Below are 20,596 nucleotides of genomic sequence, written 5' to 3'. Positions count from 1 at the left end.
TAGCACCCCATTAATAGAATTTTGGGTCAAAAATGACCTTAATCGATAGGTCTCCGTTAGGTCCTGGTCCCACAATTTTTAAAGTGAAACTTTTATTACATCGTCTCAAACTTTTTGGTCTGTGTAGCGCATGTCGCGTGACGCACGATACGTACGATAATTATCGTACAAATACGATAATTTTTAGTTTAATGTCTATAGTGCGAAAAAAAGTTTCACTTTTACCGTGGTTTCATAAAACCACACAAGATTTTTTTGTTAGGTCCCCTTTAGTTTTTTTATAAGTATTTTTTTTTTAATTTTGGGTATAAAAAAGTACACTTTAGGTTTAGCACCTCATCCATAGCAAAATTGGCGAATTTTATCAAAATCGTATTCTGTATCGTTAGGTCCGTATAGGTCCATCATTGAAATTGTTAAATTATTTATTTTATTATTAATTATAAAATAATTAAAACCTGCGCATGCGCACATCATAATATATAAACAGCGCGAAATTTAAATTGGTATCGTTTCATTTATTAAATCAACAAATAATCTAGGTATCTATCTATCTTTTGCTTAGTTAAAAAAATAATATATGCCAATGAATTAAATATGTGGTCAAGTATTTATGATATGTGGAAAAGATGTTTACCTCATAGCGCTAGCTGGTAAACTCGCAAGAGATTATCATTAGTAAATTCCGTATTTTTTACCATCGATAAACGAGGGACGTATTTGTTGTATTAGAGGACCCGAAATCTTATATTATTGACATCCTAAATCTTGTATCGTAGGATGGATCTACAGATGTGGTTCAGATTGTGAGAGGTAAAAGCTTTAAAAGGACAGAAATCGTCATTCTACAATTATCTCGATCCCTAGGAGTTTAATTCTATTGGTATCTTATCTGAGAAAATTAGTTAATAACTGCGCAAATATTTACTACAATTTAAAGCTTCCACTGCAACATGACTGCTATTTAATTCTAAACATCAACATTTTTCTACAATTCCTAGACATACTTATTTCATTACGCATTTTAGATGTTTTACATTACCCATTTCCTTACACTGATGCGTTATACTTTTTTTGCAGTTATGAAAAAATGAAAACACAGAAAATTATCCTCAATTACTTTATTAATAAATATTTAATTTAATTTAAATACAAGTTATCTGTTAAACAATAAAGACATAAGGAGCATTTAAATATTTTTGTTAAGTTTTAAACATTTCTGCGCTATTGCCTTCTCTGCATTTGATAAAATCGTCAAGAGCGAGTCTTGAGCATGTTTGACCTGAAAATATAGATAAAAAAATCAAGATTTAAAAAAACATTTTTTTTTCAAAGCAGCCTAAAATATTACATTTTCTTTTATAACGACGTAAGCAAAGTTTTCAATTCATAGCATATTGTTAATAGAAGGTCCACGTTAGTGAGAAAAAAAAAACATTGAACAGAACCTTCACACTGTATGTTAAAACTATAATATTTGTGGTAGGAAAGTTGATGTCCTTTTTATTAATTATATTGACAGTTTTACCACATTAGTATTAGATGGGCACACTGATTATAATCGAGAGAACTTGGGTTCAATTCTAGAAAACATTTAAAACATACACTAGGTACCAATATTAGGAACTACTACTACTAGGAATATTAGGATACAGGGTGTCCCAAAAAGTAGTGATGAACGGAAGCTGGGAGGTAGAGGACCTAGAGGGCTATCCGAATCACCCCCATGTATGTTATGCGATTTTTCGTATTTTCGGAGTTATGACATTTTTTTCAATTTTTCATTTAACGCTGAGTACGATGATATTTTCACTCATGGTGACGTCAGTTATTGCGCTAGATGCTTGATTTTTTTTGGGTGCTAAGCTGAAAGATAGGCCGATTCAGAATGGTAACATTTACTATCGTTAGATCTTCGAATGGAATAAAAAAAAGAGTTAAATGCCAAGAAAGATAAAATTACCCAGTATGTTCACAACTTCAAGGGCCCATAAAAAAATAAAATCACATAAAAAAAGTTTTCCATTTGGCTTTTAAAAACTTGCTCTATCTATCAGGTAGCTACCCTAAAAATTTCATTTTATTATTCAGAAGGCTTCAATCGAAAAATTGAAATCTAAATGTGGTAAGTGCAAAAATTGAATTAACATGATGATTAATAAAAACAAATTAAAACCAATAACAAGGTGTTTAATTACCAGGAATTTTTAAAATAACCCCGCTGTTGCTCAATGTTAGTGCGACATCACCGTAAAAAGTTGTCTTTTAAATGTCTGAATGCCCTTTTATCATTTTTAATGGTTTTTTTCTGCTACTATGAATTTCCGGGTTATTTCGTCCAAATTGTGGCATTCTCTCAAGTAACCAAGGTCTTTTTAGTATCCCCATTGAAACAAATCAATGGGGCTTAGGTCGTGGGACCGTGGAGGTCAGGCTTTAAGGCAAGCGTCACCGGCGCATGCGCAGGCTGCAACGACCAATCCATCTTTCAGGGTATGTTTGCCCTTTAGCCTGGCGTCCACGGTCCCCGGACATAAACCCTATTGATTTTTTTCCGTGGGGATACTACAAAGACGAGAGACTGCCACAATTTGGACGACATAACCTGGAAATACATAGTTGCAAAAGAAACCTTTAAAAATGATAAAAGGGCATTCAGACATTTTAAAGACAACTTTTTACGGTGATGTCGCACTTGCACTGAGCAATAGCGGGGTTATTTTAAAAATTTCTGGTAATTAAACACCTTTTTATTGGTTTTAATTTGTTTTTATTTATCATCATGTTACTTCAATTTTTGCACTTACCACATTTAGATTTCAATTTTTCGATTGAAGTCTTCTGAATAATAAAATAAAATTTTCAGGGTAGCTACCTGATAGATGGAGCAAGTTTTTAAAAGCCAAACGGAAAACTTTTTTTATGTGATTTTATTTTTTTACGGGCCCCTGAAGTGGCGAACATACTGGGTCATTTTATCTTTCTTGGCATTTAATTCTTTTTTTATTCCATTCAAAGATCTATAGATAGTAAATATTACCATACTAAATTGGCCTATCTTTCAGCTTAGCACACAAAAAAAAAATCAAGCATCTAGCGCAATAATTGACGTCACCATGAGTGAAAATATCATCGTACTCAGCGATAGATGAAAAATTGAAAAAAATGTCATAGCTCCGAAAATACGAAAAATCGCATAACATACATGGGGGTGATTCGGATAGCCCTCTAGGTCCTCTACCTCCCAACTTCCGTTCATCACTACTTTTTGGGACACCCTGTATAATATAATATTATAAAGAGGAAAGGTTTGTATATATGTATGGTTTTCACGCATAAACTACTGAACCGATTATAATGAAATTTAGCACACATATAGAGGGTAACTTGGATTAACACAAAGGATAGGTTAGGTAGGATAGGTCCTGGAAATCCCACGGGAACTATGCGGGTTTTCCTTTGAAAACGCGGGCGAAAAGCTAGTATTATATATTTATCTTTACTTTTATCATTAATAATATCATTCTAGCTTTGTCAAAAAGATTCAAAAAAATAAAAGATAAAAATATTACATTACCTTATTCTGAAAGTCTTCCTTAATATCACTAAGCTGTTCCAGACAGCTATTTTTTTCTTCGTCATATTTACGAGTCCTTTCCTTAATACTGTTTATTGCTTGAGTTGATTTCTTTAACTGCTCCTGGCATTTCTTATCTCTTTTCTCTGCTTCATTTATGTTTCTGTAAAATAATAATATTTAAAATAAGTTTGTTGGGTGTTCAATAATCAATCAAGTGCTTAATTTTGTTTCTGTAACAAATAATATTTAAATTCATTTATATAAAAAAGAGCGTGTATGCCAAGCACACGTGTCAGAAGTGAAAATTTTCTGGCAATCTTCATGACGTGACGGTATTGCCATGACGCGACCACACCCCGGACACTCCATACAAAATTATCGTTTTGACAGTCACTCTATAGAGACTGCAAATGTGTGTGTTAACGCTTTATGGTTGGCACATTTGTGACTAGCGTAAAAAAAAACGCGTTTTTCTGATGAAATACTACGGATGTATTTCATACCATAACAGCACAATATCTAACCATTTTCTACGAAAAACGATAATCGCAAATCCAAAATAATAAAATTACTTTCAGTAAAGTCAATTTGATTAATGTTGTCAATCTTCGTTGCGTATCGTCCTTGCAGAAAAATGCGGGCCATTTATAGCAAGATCGTGCGGGGTGAGGTAAGTGTTTAATTTTGGCGGGAGGCAGAGAGTATCCGTTCTGTAGCGCTTAGCTACTATTATGTATTCTGTGACGCGACCTTAAAATTTTACTCTCAACGCGCCTATAGAAGTTTAACTTCAAAAACAATTAATCAAGTTGGAGTAATTTCAAAGAAACATAATTATTCTGACACTAATTATTCATCTCAATTTTAACCATGTAGACAAAATTAGAGTATAAGATAACATGCAATTTTATATTTATTTAAGAATTTTTCTGTTAAATTAAACTATTTTATAAAAATCTTCCAAACAAACATAAATATCGTAACAAAATATCAATATCACTATACTTGTAGTATGATTTATATTTACCTTTCAGCCAATGCCTTTTCTCGTTGCCTCTTGGCTTGATTTTCCTGGTGTTTTTTCGATGCTTCTTCTCTCGCTACCTTTAATTCTGCATATTGAGATTCTAGTTCGCTAATCTCTGTGTTTAGTACATTAAGTTCACCCTCAACACTGTCTGAATCTAGATCACCGTTTTCATAGTCTCTGCAAATAAAATTATTGACAAATATTAGCAATTATGTAGTGAAAAATTTTATGTTGTCATTTTAATACAAAAAATCAATAAAATCGTAATATTTCGTACATCGTTTTATTTTTGAAGTGAAACTTCTTTATCGGGGTTGGAATAAAATTTAGTGTAACATTTTTTCGTTACGCGTGACAATTTTCCGTTACGCGCCGTCTTTTTCTTATCCCTACCACTCGTGATTCGACGTATTTTTGTAAAGTTGCATATAGTAAATAATTTTTTGAAAAATAAGGTTATAAAGAAGTTTCACTTCTTACGTGTGTACACTAGTACACGCACACATTTTTTTTTATTATTAGTGTCACTATAAAATGAGTCGATACATATCAAACTCCGGTAAGTCCACTCCCCGCCAAAATTGAGATAACAATGGCGCCAATTTTGAATTGTAAAACTAAACCAGTCTGTACTTTTCAAAGTTAGGTAAGTCAATCGTATCTATATTAAAATAAGGTCTAAAGTAAATGTTTTTTTTCAAACTCCGGTATGTCCGTCGACAGTGGTTTATCAAACTCAGGTAAGTCCATTTCGACCAATCACAGCGCAGTATGGCACTAAAATGGCTGCCATTTCTCTCAATTTTGTTGAAGCTAACACGTGTGACCAATGCTTTTAAATCGTTTTAATTGATAAATGATGGAAGAAAACAGTTTTACTATAGAGGTGGTGGTTCTAGACAAAGCAAGGAAAAAAACAATATCAAAAGCTAAAACAGACAAGGCTCCGAAAACAGCTAAAAGATAAATGAAACTAGACGCACAGCACACGCACAGTAGTTATTCCCAGCCATAAAGCCCAGGGCCGTACTGAGATTTTTCAACCGTTTTGATTTATTGAGCCCTCTCTTTGCCCAGCAGTGGGATGATAAAGGTTAGTAATAATAATAATTTGTATCTTTTAATTTACATATTTTATTTTAATGTCCAATACTTACAACGCGCCGAACTATCTACCTATTTCCACCACCTCAGTACGTCCCAAAACTAAGTTCTATCAAAGCCCTGTAAGTCCATTAGAGATTTTTCAAAATCCTGTAAGTCCAAGACGATGTTTTTCAAAACCCGGTAAGTCTTGCTGGTACATATCAAACGCCTGTATGTCCAGATTTAAATCTAATTTTGTGGCATAATCATCAAGTAATACGTTTCTTTTTCTTCGTAAAAATAACTCTAATGTATTATATTATATCCGTCATAAATTATAAAGGTCCAAACATATTGTTTTTTTAAGTTATTAAAAATACCTCGATTCCCACATTTCTGTTAGAATGGACTTACCGGAGTTTGATATGTATCGACTCAAATAGTTTTAAGTTTATTTGTTTATACTTTTTTTTTATTTCAAACTATCATATAATAATAAATAATCTTAATGACTCACTTCAAGCTATCCACAATCTTCATAATCTCATTCAAGTAATGGTTGGCCACATCAAAGTTAGGCTTGATCGCCTGCAAGTTCTTCAAATTATTCTCTTTTAACGTCAAAGTGGCCATAAGTGCGTTTAACTTTTCATCCGCATCTTGTACATCTTGAGCTGCTTTAGCCGCCTGAGCTTTGATATCATCAGCATCGTATACTATTAAAGCTTTTTTCTTCTCAATTTCATCTGTCACTGCTTCTTTCTGTGTTTTCTTTTGGTCTATTATGAGTTCTAATTGATGATTCTCTTTCAAAACTACGTCTAATTCTGACTTCTCAACCTTGAGCGCTTCATTTTCTTGTTTCAACTCTTCTTCAAACAGTTTTATTTGTTCATGTAACTGAAATTTAGGGAAGTGAAATAATTTACTACAAACTTGAATGTCTAGCCAAAATTACATTTGAGTTTATGAAATTAATACTAGTAATAAAACCATGTTATTTTTAGTGTTATGAATATTGTTAACAATTATTCAATTAATATGGCACTCACACATTAGTGAATTATATTATTGTGCTACAATATCTTTCTTATATATAAAAATGAATCGCAAAATGTGTTGGTAAGCGCATAACTCGAGAACGGCTGAACCGATTTCGATAATTCTTTTTTTATTATATCTCTTGAAGTAAAAGGATGGATGTTATGTAGAGAAAACGTAAACATGTACCACGGGCGAAGCCGGGGCGGACCGCTAGTTAAACATAAAAATATATAATAATATTACCTCTTCTATTCTCTCAGTCCTTTTGCCCTTCTCCTCAGCTTGTACATTGAGCAGTTCTAGTAATTTATTTTTCCTCTGCTCCAACTTGTTTACCTGAAAATGAATTAAACTATTTAAATTGAAATTTGAAGGATTCAAATAATCATTTGTGTGCATACATTCATGGAGTAACCAATTCAAAACCAAGGTTACTGGATAAATAAATAGTAAGATAAATAGAAACAGTACCAGAAATAAATACTAATTAATTTTAAATTAAATATTAGGAGAAGGTCTGAAGGCAGTAGGCTAGTCATTACCTAAATAAGCCTTATCATTTACACTGAATAGAAATTTTATAGCAACTTACATACTTCTTTAATTTATCCATACTAATATTATAAATGCGAAAGTAACTCTGTCTGTCTGTTACTCAATCACGCCTTAACTACTGAACCAATTTGCATGAAATTTGGTATAGAGATATTTTGATACCCGAGAAAGGACATAGGTTTTATCCCGGAAATCCCACGGGAACGGGAACTATGTGGGTTTTTCTTTGACTGCGCGGGCGATGCCGCGGGTGGAAAGCTAGTTCAATATAAAATTAAATGTCCAACAAACCTCTTTAGACTTAGAAAACAGCTCTTCCTCCTGAGGCTTGATATCACACAACCGTTCTTCATTGAAGAGCATCAAATTGAACAATAACAATAATATAGATTGTGATGTTGTTACTGTAGGTTGCAGGAAGTGAGAGATGCTTATCTTAGCGTCTACTTGCGGCATGATGGACACCAAGTGGTTGATGACTCGAGTCATGTTTATAACGGGTATTAAGTCCCAGTAGTAGACTGTGTTTTCGTTATGCTCTTCGTCTGGCGGTGACTGGAAATTAGAATTGATTTTATGTTCGTGTTATCCAGTCTTTTTTATAATAATGGCTATAAATAATAACATTATAAATCATCATGATTATGGCAGTATACTCTTATATTTTTAACATCATCAAAGGCTTTCCATGTAAGAAAGAGTGGGTTGGCTTTAGTTAACTGCCGCACGAATTTGTTGGAAATATTTATATTGTTAGTTAGCCAGGTAATGTAAGATTGTAATTCCAAAATATTATCGTTAGGAAACTTGTAGTTTTTTAGTTATTAATTTTTAAAGTTAATAATTTTTTGTGCGAAAAAAGCGCATTCATCCGTTTTGTTGTGCAAAAAAAGCGGACCAAGACGTTCCATTTCACTGTACTGTGACTTTACTCAGCGGCCGGCGAGTGCCAAAAGCGACTTTAGGGCGATTCCCACTCAAACAAAAAAAAAATCTACGTAAGTAGGTTAAAAAACTATTAAACTTTTATTTTTAATATCCAAATAGGTAGCGAGGAGCGAAGCGACGAGCGTGTTAGGTTAACTCTTGAACTGCCGCACGAGCCGAGCGAGCGAAGCGAGCGTGCCGCGGCAGCGGCCGGCGAGTGCCAGAAGCGACTTTAGGGCGATTCCCACTCAAATAAAAAAACTGCGTAGGCTTACACAACTTGTTTGTATTTTATTTATGTATCGTAAATTTTTTGTTATTATCGTCTAATGCTTAGTTAAAATGATTTAACACCAATTCCATACATTTTGAGGTTAGAATAGGAAAATTGATTTTTCTCCAAAACTATTGGTTTCCTAACTTTCCCCTTTTGGGGGGAGGGTCCCCCCCTCCTCCTCCCCCCTCCCCTCCCACAAAAAACCTATAATACGTGCGGCAGTTAACTAAAGAAACCCCGAAAGAGTAAATAAGCTTAGCTTTCACTGAATCAAAACAGACTTTTCAATAGATACAATACTTATCCACCTTACTTCGTATAGATTCTACAACATACAACTTAAATAAACCTGTGACTGTGGATTCTTAGAACACACTAAAATATTACTATTAGAACTAGGAAAACATTATGAATATAAATACCAGAACAGCATCTCGGTCAATTCCTAGTCTCGCGAACACTTCAAACAGTGCGCCCATAACAGAATGGGGAACCTTTAAATCTGCGGCCGTGAGTGGATGATTGGGAAAAGCGTCATTCCAATTCCCGATAAAGGTCTCCACGATCGATGCTGGTGCTGAAAATGAAATAGGCATTGTAGTCAACCACTAGGTACTATAATTCACTGAAATTAAAAACAAAAATGTTTACAAACATCACTTACTCTTATCCATTTTGGATTAATTTTAAATAAACACATAAAACAGAAAATTATAACATCAAATAATCACTATGACCCAGGCTGTGCAATCTTAGAACATTTTACCGTGCAACTGGGCGAAAGTAATGATACCAAATTGAAAGAGCACCGTCATCTAGTGACAAGTCCTACAGTGAATGCCTTTTTAATTTTGTTGTATTATAAAACCATGTATTTCCGGTTTGTAGATACAGATGGCGCTTGTTGCTGTTAGCCGACTAAGTTGAAAGTACGGTTTTAGTTCATTACAGCTGTAGTGACGAAGTGACCATTTTATTCTTGAATCATTATAATCCGTATGGTGGATGCTAAATGTTACCATTCAAAAAAAAAAAAAATTTTAGTAGTTTTATGTTATCATCATTGTATATATTTTGAGATATAGTTTAAACAAATAAATTATAAAAACTGCCATAATTTTAATTTAATTTAAAACAGTAAAAACTTGATCTAAATAATTAACAAAATTCGCGTCGTAGTAGTTATTTTGTACTTTTTACTTGCAGTAATGAAACAAGCTGTCAACAATCAATGGCGGTCTGTCTGTCGTTAGTGCCGGTTGTTTTTGTTGATAAATTCATCAATTTATAACCTAGTGCTTCTCCGAATCTCCGTAATTCTTCAAGTTGAGCCACTGCTCCTTGGGTTTACGTCGAGTGTTTTCATCAAACTAGTGCTTCTCCGTGAATTCGTTGAGTTGAGCCCTTGCTCCTCACGATTAGCGTCGAGTGTTTGTTCTAGTATTTTTCGAGATAGAGACTCTGAGACTATAGTGCTTCTAAGTGACATTACCATGTCTAGTAAACGTTGTTGTGTTCCTCAGTGTGTGGAAGTCGAAGGTACGTAACCAGACTGTTTCAAACCTGATACCAAACCAGTTCATACGCCCTGTCTTTGCACTGGTGCAATTTGAAAGTAAAACATGGCCTTTTGAAAGTAATGCGCGTACAGACAGGCTTATTTCAATACTCAATACATTTATTGCATTCCACAATGTGAACATGAGGTGTGGCCCTGACGAGCATAACAACCCACTGACCAAGGGCTCTTATAAATATTTGTTTCAAGCTCATGTATTATTATTTTTGCATTACATGAGCTTGAAACTTCTCTGGACGTCATTATTTTTTATTAAGAAAGGGGGTTTATTAAGAAAGTGGGGTATGTACATAGAAATATGCCTGCAACATAATATAATGAAAAGTACACAAATAGTCTCTATGCATTTAAACTGTCTTAAAGATAAATATAATGGAGAAGATGCTCTTAAAAATAATAATTGAAGTAATTCTATATCATAGGTCTGTCACAAGTTTTTTTTCTATAAATGTAATGCTTAAACTCCTTTTTTGCAGGCTCTTACAGAGTTCTTCATTGGTTTCCAAACCCTGATAAGGACATTGCTCGTTTCCGAACATGGGTTCATGCTATTGGAGGAGAAATTTTGAGTCTGAGCAATGAAAATATTTATAAACTTCGTCGAGTTTGTCATGCTCATTTCGAAGAGAAATATTGTTGCCGTTACAACAAAATTTCTAACATAGCTGTTCCAACATTACATATGCCAGGTTGGTAAACTATGTAGCTATATAATTGTCTATTAAATCTATAGTAGCTAAGTATATATTTTAGTAGCTATAGGCTTTTAATGTGTCATAATAATTATGGCACCTTATGTTATTGTCATAATATAACATTAAATTGAAAATAAATGTTGCATGTATTGTATCTAGTAAAACATTACTATAATTTAGAAAGTTTCATCAGAATTAACCTGTTCATTTCAGGAAATTTGAATTAGAATTTGGAATGGAAGATAATATTTATTACCCTTAGGATTTAGAGATATTATTCAGTTTGTTCTTGAATTAATTCAATGTGTTATTCAACATTATTTTTTACAACAGAGAGGTTGTTTCTTTCGTTTCTACACTTTGGTAGAAACAAAACGAGATTTTGAACTTATTAAAATTGTCTATATTATTTTTGCAGGACCTTTATCAAAATTTATCTGCACTGATAGAAAACCATTGAGGGAAGTTGAAAATTTACCTTCTACTTCAAAAGGTCAGTACCTACACCTAAACTTCACATAAAGGTGCTAACACAGCAGTTGTGTAATGAAAATGAAACATTCTATAATCTTATAGAATGTTTCATAACACTTGTTGTCTGAAAGTTTCAAGTTGTTTTGTGAGAAAATCTTCAAAAGTATGTAAATTGTAACAAAATATTGTCATGTTACACAATGTTTTATAACATTATAACTGATGTGTCAACACTTCAAGAAGATTTAAGGAGATAATGTTACTTAGCATGTCTATTTTACACTTGTAATTTGACCAGAACTGCTACAGTGACTGAAATAATGCTCAGCCAAAGTAATACTATGTATTCGTAAGTGCATATATTATTTTTGCATGTTTTGTTTTACTATAACCTCTACAACTTTTAACCCAGCTGGTAATAACTTGGTTTAAGCCCATGCTATCAGTTCCTGGCTACCTAGTTAGCCAAGCAAAAGCTAATTGCAAATTTTAGGTTTTACTATACATATAACAGTTCAGCAGCAAAAACACATTATGCAAAAATATTATAAAAGTACATAATTATATAGTTTTAAAACTATAAACTTACTTAATTATAACTTTCGTTTTCCAGCTACTGTTGAACCTGATACAGTTGTTGAGAATCTTGAAATACAAGAATACAAATTGGAGGATAAATATGGTGAGTGGCCCTTACTTAAATTTTAAAGAAAAAAGAAATAGAAACCTAAAGATAGAGTACTATGTTCATTTCCACTGCCTTTATCTTTCACTCTACAACTCTTAATGGTTGAAGCCATGGGGCACAGCAGTGTTTATACATTTGATCTGCTGGACAGTACTTCTGTTTAAATAATTTCTTTAATATAATAATAGCTAAGGTAGCATGTTTTTAAAAGCTTAATTTTATTTGCAGGTCCAAACACTGCTAAAAAAGTAGTGACTCATAAGAAAATGACCAAAAATGAGCGATCCTTATACCAAAAATTGGTAAACATTAGGATTAAGTTATCGAAGTGTCGGAACAGAGCACAGAAACAATCCCTGCAATTAAAAGCAGCCAAAAATTTTATGAAGAATAGCAACTTTATAGCTACTATTAACAATATGCCAAGTGCTGCTAAACTTTTAACCATGTTGCAGTTTAGAGAGTCTAAAAAGAAAGAAAAAGGCAGAAGATTTTCTACTGAAGAAAAAATATTGGCTTTGGCAATGCTGAAGCAAAGCCCCAAAGGCTATCGATTTCTGCGAAGAATGTTGGTTTTGCCTTCACAGCAAATACTAAATACATTTTTGAACCAAGCCAATATAAAGCCTGGTATCAATAATAATATATTTGAACAGCTGAAAAAAAGAGCAAATAAAATGAAACCAGCAGACAGACTCTGCATACTAATGTTCGATGAAATGTCTCTGAAGCCTAATTTAACTTATAATGAGAGAAAAGATTTGGTGATAGGTTTTGTGAACAATGGACGCGAGACAAAACAAGAATTCGCAGACCATGCACAGGTTTTTATGATCAGGGGTCTGATAAGAAAGTATAAGCAACCTGTTGCTTATACATTTGCACAGGCGGCCACTAAAGGCCCAGAGCTGGCTTTACAAATCAAAACGATCATACAAAATCTACAAGAAACTGGGTTCAACGTAGTGGCTACAGTGTGTGACCAAGGCACTAATAATAGACATGCCTTAAATCTTCTTTTACATGAAAGCAGGGTACATATGCTGAGAAGTGGAAAAGAAGTCAGAGAAGAAACAAAAATAATTATAATTAATGATAAAAAAATTGTTCCACTGTATGATCCCCCGCATTTATTAAAAGGAATAAGGAACAACCTATTACAGAAAAATTTAAGGTATAAAACAGATAAAGAAAAGACGGCTAAGTGGGATCACATTATAAAACTACATCAAGAAAATCCTGCATATAAAGGAATACGATTAGTGCCTAAGTTAACTGATAGCCACGTTGATCCGACTAGGACGAAGATGAAAGTGAAATACGCCAGTCAAGTGTTCAGTAGATCTGTCTCTTCTACTATGGGATACCTTGCAGGTAAGATCAAGAGATGTTTTTTTTGTAATGGCCAACTAAACTTAGTGCAACAATATTAGATTAAATATCTGCCGGAATTTAAATATTTCCATTATATTTCAAAATATTGGTTATTGCAATTACCTGGGTTCAGTTACTCTTTAAATTAAAATGTAGGTTTAATGGTACACCACTATGCAAACACATATCCCAAAGCATACACATAACATGTACATTAGGTGCACAGACATTTTAAAGCATAAATGATCTAAATTCTAATATTGAATTGTTATTGTTTTACAGATAACGGAATCCTTCCAGACGAATGTAAGGAGACTGCAGATGTACTACTTTTTTTTGATAATCTTTTTGACTCTGTGAATGGCAGCTTTGTCAAAAATAGGTATGCAAAACCACTCCTAGGACCTGTAACACCCAATTCCAAACATCACGAATTTTGGAGAGAAGCAAAAAAAGTTTTAAAATCCATGAAATTTATCACAGATGAAAACAAAATTGCTAATGTACCTACCATTAATAATTGGGTATGGACACTGGAAGGCATAGAAACATTAGTTAAAATGTTAGCCATTGACTACAATGTTACATCTATATGGATGCGGCACCTAAACCAAGACCCAATCGAAAATTTCTTTGGGGCTATAAGAAGCCATGGGTGCCGTAACACAAATCCAACACCTGAAAGATTTCAATCAGCATTAACAACGTTATTAGTCAATAACCTATCCAGTGTCCATGCCCCTGGAGCAAATTGTGAAGAAGATCAATGCAATGCACTACATGCCCTCATCGTTACTAAAAATAAGGAACCTACGACTACTGGTGATATGTCTTTAGACATTGTTAACGAGATTACCCTTACACCTTTAGAGGAAAAAAGTCAGCCCCAAATAATGGGGCCTCTACAGTATGTATCGGGATATTTTTTAAAAAAGACGAAAAATAAAATATTTAGGTCTTGTGAGGTTTGTAAGGGTAATCTCTATAGTGAAATTGAAAATGATTTTATACAAAGAAAAGAATTTGCCAATCGTCGTTGGCTTTCCACCCCAAGCCCAGCATTTTTGGAATCAATATCCAACATGCAAGATATAATAAATACAATAATATCTACTAATTTAAAACAAAAATTTCTAAGGGAAAATATAAAAACGATAATTCTTTTATTTTTAGACTTTAATTTTATGACATGCTCTGAACACAAAGAAAAATTAATAGACTTTTTAATTAATTTAGTTAGTCGATTTTTTTTATTTACATATTGTAAAAATATAAATAAAATTTTAACGGGCAAAAAAAATATAGACAGCGATGAGGATGCAATGCAGTGCAAAGCACAAAAATATTTTAAAAGATGTTTTAAGAGGAAAATTTGACATTATTATAATAATGCATTGTACCAACAATGTAATGCAATTATTAGAATAATGTCAAAGGAGGGTGCTCAAAAAAAAATCAACTTTGGCAGAAACGAATTGTACTATAGATTAATAATAATATTGTGTAATAAAATAATAACCGGGTATGATCGTGATTCCTGGCAAACATATAAAAATTTCCAATTTTGTTATCCAGTTGTCCATAAAAAAAGTATTTCGTAGTAGTAGTATGTTCCCCTATTATTCAAAGAACTTTCCTAATTCCTTTTTTTTATTTTGAAGGGGTATACTTTTCTTAATAAACAGGTCAGAAAAAAGAAATTCAACATCGGTCCAGGCGTATTTGAGAAATGACCCAATGCCTCCAAAAAAAAAGGATATTTTTTAATAATGAGACCACCTGGAAAGTATACCCTTTCAGACAAAACGAATTTTCCTCATCAGTCCAGGCGTCTTTGAGAAATCGGGGAACATACTACTTTTAAAATAGACAACAAAATTGCATTTTTTTATGTTTGCCAGTAAGGATCACGATCGTAACCGGTTATTATTTTATCACACTACATTATTGTTAATTTGAAATACAACTCCTTTCTGCCGAAGCTGGGTTTTTTTTTCAATGATGCGTGAGCATTCTCCTTTCTGGTTATGTATTAGAAAATCTAATTTTATGGCTGGTTTTACAGTGTGCTGACGGTCTGCGTTGACAAGTCAATATGTATGGTAGCTTATGAAGCGCTTTAGTTAAAGCTATGGCACATGAACACTTGAACAGGTTGGCGAGTAGTAATGTAGATTTTGTAATGGTACGGATCTCCCTCGTATCAACCTCAAGTGAACTTACCAATTTTGAACACAACTCTTTGTTTTCCTTCGCTAGTGTGTAAACGGCCAGTATATGTAATAAAAAACATAATTAAGGTACCTTTCAAGCAAACGCATTACCATCTGTTCGCATCCCATGAGTTGCTTCAATTTCCGTATCATCGACAAAGTCCACTTGGAGTTAGTTAATTCAGTTGATATGAGGGGGATTTGTACTAGATCATCTCCATGGTCGAGATAACCACTCGCCATCCGGTGGCCTCTCCGACATACATGTATAGAGCTATGGCTTTGAATATTTGAGAATGACATCGATCGGTCGCCAGCGCTGAGCGTACTGGCTTGTCACTGTGGACCATCAGCATGACTCTAAAACCAGCCTAAATAGTCCAATCAACGGGGCTTAAGTTACCAAAACCCTCCCGCCTATGTAATTTGGCATTGATAAAATTAGGGGATATTATTACCATTTCTTTATTAGTTGTTAGTTATTTTTTAAGTTGTTTGTTACTGATTGTTGAAAAATCCTCACAGTGATTCGTATATAATTATACTTTCTGTATAATTATATACGAATGTACTACCTACTTAGTATAGTTATTTATATGAATCCAACTCTTTTAAATTGTAGACAATGAAATTCTAATTTCACTTTCACGCTGTAACTTCTACTGAACTATCAGTCTTATTTTATATAAAAGAGAATTATCAAGAATGCATTAATAATAAACAAAGCTATGTAATCAGGATATTAAAATACAATTAATAACAATAATTAGCAGACCTTATTGTTCAGTAAAAGTAATAACGCATAAATGAAATTTGGAAGTTTCTCTGAAATCGAAAAATTGTGAGATTCCTTTCGAAATGATACATTCGTACATAATTTAAACAGAACGTGTTTCAGTGTGATCTTTTTTTACTACTAACTTCTTGTAATCTGCACCTAATTTCATCATAAATGCTAAATTTCAAAGGTGGGAGAATTTTTCGGAGTCTTAAATAATATTCTATGATGAGTTGACATAGGACGCTAGTATTCGTCCCATGTCAACTTATCATTCTAAGTTAAGTTGGCAAGATAAAACATAAGATTAATGTATGACCAAAATTGTATCCAAAATTTTTAATTAGTTTTAATCATGTAACTGTTTGTGGTGAGAAATAAACTATTTTGATTATCATAATATATGGTTTTATTTTCTGCATCCTAATTTGAATACAGTTGAGTTTTGTTAATTTATTTATTAATCCGTTAGGTAATTTACTCAGTCAATTTAGTAAACGTATTCTCCATTGACTATGAGTAAATTACGGGATTAATAAATAAATTAACAAAACTTAGTACAAACAAGGCTCAAAGCAGGAATGATAGTAGATCTATAGTTATATACATCGCAGGAAAGTTGCAAGTTTGTAGATACAGATGGCGCTGTCAATCACTTTCCTCCTGAACCCGCCGAGTAAAGCCTCTATACCTATATATAAAAGTACTCTGTGCTATGACCGCTTTTTTGTAAATTTCTTTCGAGTTAGAGTATATTTTATGCGGCGGTTGTTTTTAAAATACCTAATTTCGAATTCAACTTTTGTTGAACTTTTGTAACGATTGTTTTGAAATTGACATTTAATTTTTATTTTTTGCTCAAAATTAATGAATTGGATACAGATCTATTTGATTTTTGGAGTAGCATTGTATATAGTAATTGAGATAAGTTACATTATTTAAAATACCAAAATTATCTTACAAACGACTTAAGAATATCAATTACCAATGCAAACTTAGCACCCCATCAATGGAATTTTGGGTCGAAAATGACCTTGATCGATAGGTCTCCGTTAGGTCCTTTAAGGTCCCACAATTTTTTCGTTAGGTCGCCCTTAGTTTTTTTTTAAATATTTTTTAAATTTTGGGTATAAAAAAATACACTTTAGCACCCCATCCATAGAATTTTGAGTCAAAAATGACCTTAATCGATAGGTCTCCGTTAGGTCCTATAAGGTCCTATACCCGTGGCCCCGTCGTTTATGTGGCTTGACGGAACACAGTGGGGTTTTGGTCGGTAAGAATCCGACATAACCCGCGGCCCTTTCCCCCGGAGGCCGTGGGTATCTATGCAAGATTTCCCCACTCAAAAAAAAAAAAAAAAAAAAAAGGTCCTATAAGGTCCTACAATTTCTTTGTTAGGTCCCCTTTAGTTTTTTTATATATAAATATTTTTATAAGTATAATTTGAAATGAGATGAGAAATAATCTTTATTACCTATATTAAAAGTTTACACAACTGCACAAAAAGGAGTATTATGTTTATTTTGTAAGTATATCCTACTAATATTATAAATGCGAAAGTTTGTATGGATGTATGGATGTATGGATGTTTGTTACTCTTTCACGTAAAAACTACTGAACCGATTACAATGAAATTTAGCACACATATAGAGGGTAACTTGGATTAACACATAGGATAGTTTTTATCCCGGAAATCCCACGGGAACGGGAATTATGCGGGTTTTCCTTTGCAAACGCGGGCGAAGCCGCGGGCGGAAATCTAGTATTTAATATTTATTAAAATTTATGCTCGGTTACTTTTAACTGGCAGAACATTTTAATGGTACGGAACCCTTCGTGCGCGAGTCCGACTCGCATTTAGCCGTTTTTTTGTAATGTTAATCTTGTAACCTTTCTATTATGTTATTTGTTTCTATGTATGTATTAGTATTGCGTATGTTTCAGATTATATATTTATGTCATTTCGTTCAGACTGTCATAAACTTTTAGTACTACTTTTGATAATGTTCTTAGAGACATATTTATTTTATTGAAATGTGCTGTGATAAATGAATACATATTCAAATACAAATAAAATGGCTTTTTATTGTTTTAATAATGATGAAAATTGAAAACGTTACAAATGACCTGTGTAGTAGTTTTAATGAATATAATATTAATGTTATTTCTAATGACAACAAAATTATTATTTTTGTAATACTTATCGATATGGTTACATCCCTTTCGAGCGATTATATTATTACGTATATATACAGAGATTTATCTGTGTGATCGAAATATGCTAGTGTGTCAATTTTGTAATACCTAGTTTGAGTTTGTAAAGACACAAATTATTTTTGTGAATGTGTGATTGTGTTTCATAGTGTGAGTTACCCTCCCCGCACTAAAATCGGCAGAAAGTTTAGTTAGAAAATTTGCCAGCGTACTCCATCCATTACTTAATGATCTAAGGTTGAAAAGTAGGTTTTTAATAAATAAGCACTCTCAGAACAATTGATATATTTAATAAATGAAACGAAACTAATTTAAATTTCGCGCTGTTTATGTATGATGTGCGCATGCCTTAATGCTCTAAGGTGCATGCGTAGGTTTTAATTATTTTATAATTTTAATAAAATAAATAATTTTACAATTTCAATGATGGACCTTATGGTAAAGAATACGATTTTGATAAAATTCGCCAATTTTGCTATGGATGGGGTGCTAAAGTGTATTTTTTTTATACCCAAAATTTAAAAAATTATTAAAAAAAACTAAAGGGGACCTAAAGAAAAAATTGTGGGACATTAAAGGACCTAACGGAGACCTATCGATCAAGGTCATTTTCGACCCAAAATTCCATTGATGGGGTGCTACAGTGCGACATAAAAGAGATGAAATTAATTAATTTGGAACTAATTTTTTTTTCATTATCTGGCAACCCTAAATTTTCAATGCAGCTGTCAAGTTGAATAAAAATTTGTTGTTTTTTTGGTGAAGTTGAGAATTCTTAAGATAAAATTGTAATTTTGAACAAGAAATTTACTCAAAAAAGGAGAAATCATGAAAAAGGTTAAACGTAGCGGTGTCCGTGATGCCATGTATAAAGTTTTAATTCGGTGTTTCTCATAATTTCAAGCTGAAAAACGAGAAAAATATTTGGAAAACGTTTTAAAACGTACAGCAGATTATACCGGTGAGATTCCATTTGTTTTTGCTCAGTACTACGTAAAATAGAATATTCTATTAGTGACGAGTGTTTAATGTACGTATCTAGGGCGATTATTACGTTTTTGAAATTTAATTTGAGGTTATTTGTATGTAAACAAAAACTAGTTTTTATAGTGCGACCAGCACAATTTGAGTCAAGAAGTTATATCCAATCCAACCAGCCTTAAATAGTATAGTGATAACTATTTTCATACAACTACCTATGAATCCTTACTTACTACTCTAGAGTGGCGCAGGGACCCAAAGTGACTCTTGGCCTCCGACATAAAAAAAATATTTTTAAGCTACTAAATAAATATGTTCAATGCACTATGTATTTGATTTTATTCATCTTAATTCGTTTGTTATAGGGGTTTCTGAAAGCACAGTACGCAGGATAGTGGAGCAATGGAGTAAAAATGAAGGAGAATATCTACAAAAAATAAATAAAAATATGTAGTTTTCAAATCACCTTGTTTTTTTTTTTTACCTGACGGGTTTACCATCTGGGTTTGAGCCTAAGGTTTGAGCTGTATGTATGTATGTTTGTTTGTTCGTATGTTTGATTCTATGTGCGCCTCTGCAGTCTAAATGGCTTGACCGATTTCTATAAAATAATTCCAAATACATTTAAGTAAAATTTGACCTAGGTAGGTTATTTAAAATACTAATGTATTTTTGTCTTAAATTTACACGATGATCAATGAAACAACTTTAAATCGCGGTATTTATTACTTTTAATATTTTGATTTTTATTCTATAGTATCAAGATCGCTTGCGTCGCAGTATCAGTGTTGCTATATGAGCGACGGTGGCGCCCTCATTTTTTTTCATCTCTTTTGTGTCGCACTGTAAGTTTTCATTGGTCCCTTTTACTAAGTATTTATTTATTTTTTAGAATACATAAACTGAGGTAGAAGCGGGATACGCGTAAAACCACGTTCCGTTTGAATTTAGCCGGGTTGCGTTTAGTCGGTTAAGTTGCTAATTATTTTCGGCTAATGGTTTAAATGTATCCTTGTTTGACGTGAAACGGCATTAGCTGATAGTTTGTTCGCATATACCGCTTCTACCTCAGTTTATACACGTTTAGTATTTTTACTA

General features: G+C 33.0%; 2 protein-coding genes and 1 long non-coding RNA gene across 5 annotated transcripts; 2 read left to right on the top strand and 1 right to left on the bottom strand.

Moving 5' to 3' along the window:
• Positions 1–1,106: 1,106 nt before the first annotated feature.
• Positions 1,107–17,111, bottom strand: LOC123701834 (kinesin-like protein KIF20B). The gene is made up of 9 exons (XM_045649412.1): positions 17,021–17,111; positions 9,164–9,236; positions 8,922–9,076; positions 7,587–7,850; positions 6,984–7,076; positions 6,214–6,596; positions 4,608–4,787; positions 3,578–3,740; positions 1,107–1,282 (listed from the first exon to the last, which is right to left on the bottom strand). Exons 2-9 carry the CDS (start codon positions 9,171–9,173, stop codon positions 1,190–1,192), a joined length of 1,341 nt encoding a protein of 446 aa, XP_045505368.1. The 5' UTR covers positions 9,174–9,236; positions 17,021–17,111; the 3' UTR covers positions 1,107–1,189.
• On the top strand, positions 9,239–15,691 carry LOC123701847. 2 transcript variants are annotated; one of them, XM_045649431.1, is made up of 4 exons: positions 9,239–10,038; positions 10,555–10,767; positions 11,192–11,210; positions 15,287–15,691. In XM_045649431.1, the coding sequence occupies exons 1-4, from the start codon at positions 9,993–9,995 to the stop codon at positions 15,309–15,311; spliced, it is 303 nt and encodes a 100-aa protein (XP_045505387.1). In that variant the 5' UTR covers positions 9,239–9,992; the 3' UTR covers positions 15,312–15,691. The 2 variants fall into 2 exon arrangements, with proteins under 2 accessions (XP_045505387.1, XP_045505386.1); XM_045649430.1 differs by lacking the exon at positions 15,287–15,691 and having other exon boundaries at positions 11,192–11,614.
• Positions 17,112–19,161: 2,050 nt separating the features above from the next.
• LOC123701853 lies at positions 19,162–19,960 on the top strand. Of its 2 annotated transcripts, none has more exons than XR_006752790.1 (2): positions 19,162–19,478; positions 19,864–19,960. It is a non-coding gene; the product is annotated as an uncharacterized LOC123701853 (long non-coding RNA). The 2 variants fall into 2 exon arrangements; XR_006752791.1 differs by having other exon boundaries at positions 19,162–19,547.
• The last annotated feature ends 636 nt before the right edge of the window (positions 19,961–20,596 follow it).

The sequence above is a fragment of the Colias croceus genome, chromosome 22, assembly GCF_905220415.1.
Source record: "Colias croceus chromosome 22, ilColCroc2.1".
In the NCBI taxonomy this organism is placed as follows: Eukaryota; Metazoa; Arthropoda; class Insecta; order Lepidoptera; family Pieridae; genus Colias; species Colias croceus.
The sequence above is the reverse complement of the archived record's forward strand: the minus strand, read 5'-3'. Positions and strand labels throughout refer to the sequence as shown.

Excerpts from the sequence above, each read along its gene's own strand:
- LOC123701834 (XM_045649412.1), bottom strand. Across the intron at positions 7,077-7,586 it reads TGTTTTCTAAGTCTAAAGAG|GTAAACAAGTTGGAGCAGAG; the intron begins GTTTGTTGGACA and ends ATTCATTTTCAG. Across the intron at positions 6,597-6,983 it reads GGACTGAGAGAATAGAAGAG|TTACATGAACAAATAAAACT; the intron begins GTAATATTATTA and ends CCTAAATTTCAG.
- LOC123701847 (XM_045649430.1), top strand. The coding sequence starts at position 9,993 with ATGTCTAGTAAACGTTGTTGTGTTCCTCAGTGTGTGGAAGTCGAAG. Across the intron at positions 10,039-10,554 it reads TCAGTGTGTGGAAGTCGAAG|GCTCTTACAGAGTTCTTCAT; the intron begins GTACGTAACCAG and ends CCTTTTTTGCAG. Across the intron at positions 10,768-11,191 it reads TCCAACATTACATATGCCAG|GACCTTTATCAAAATTTATC; the intron begins GTTGGTAAACTA and ends TTATTTTTGCAG.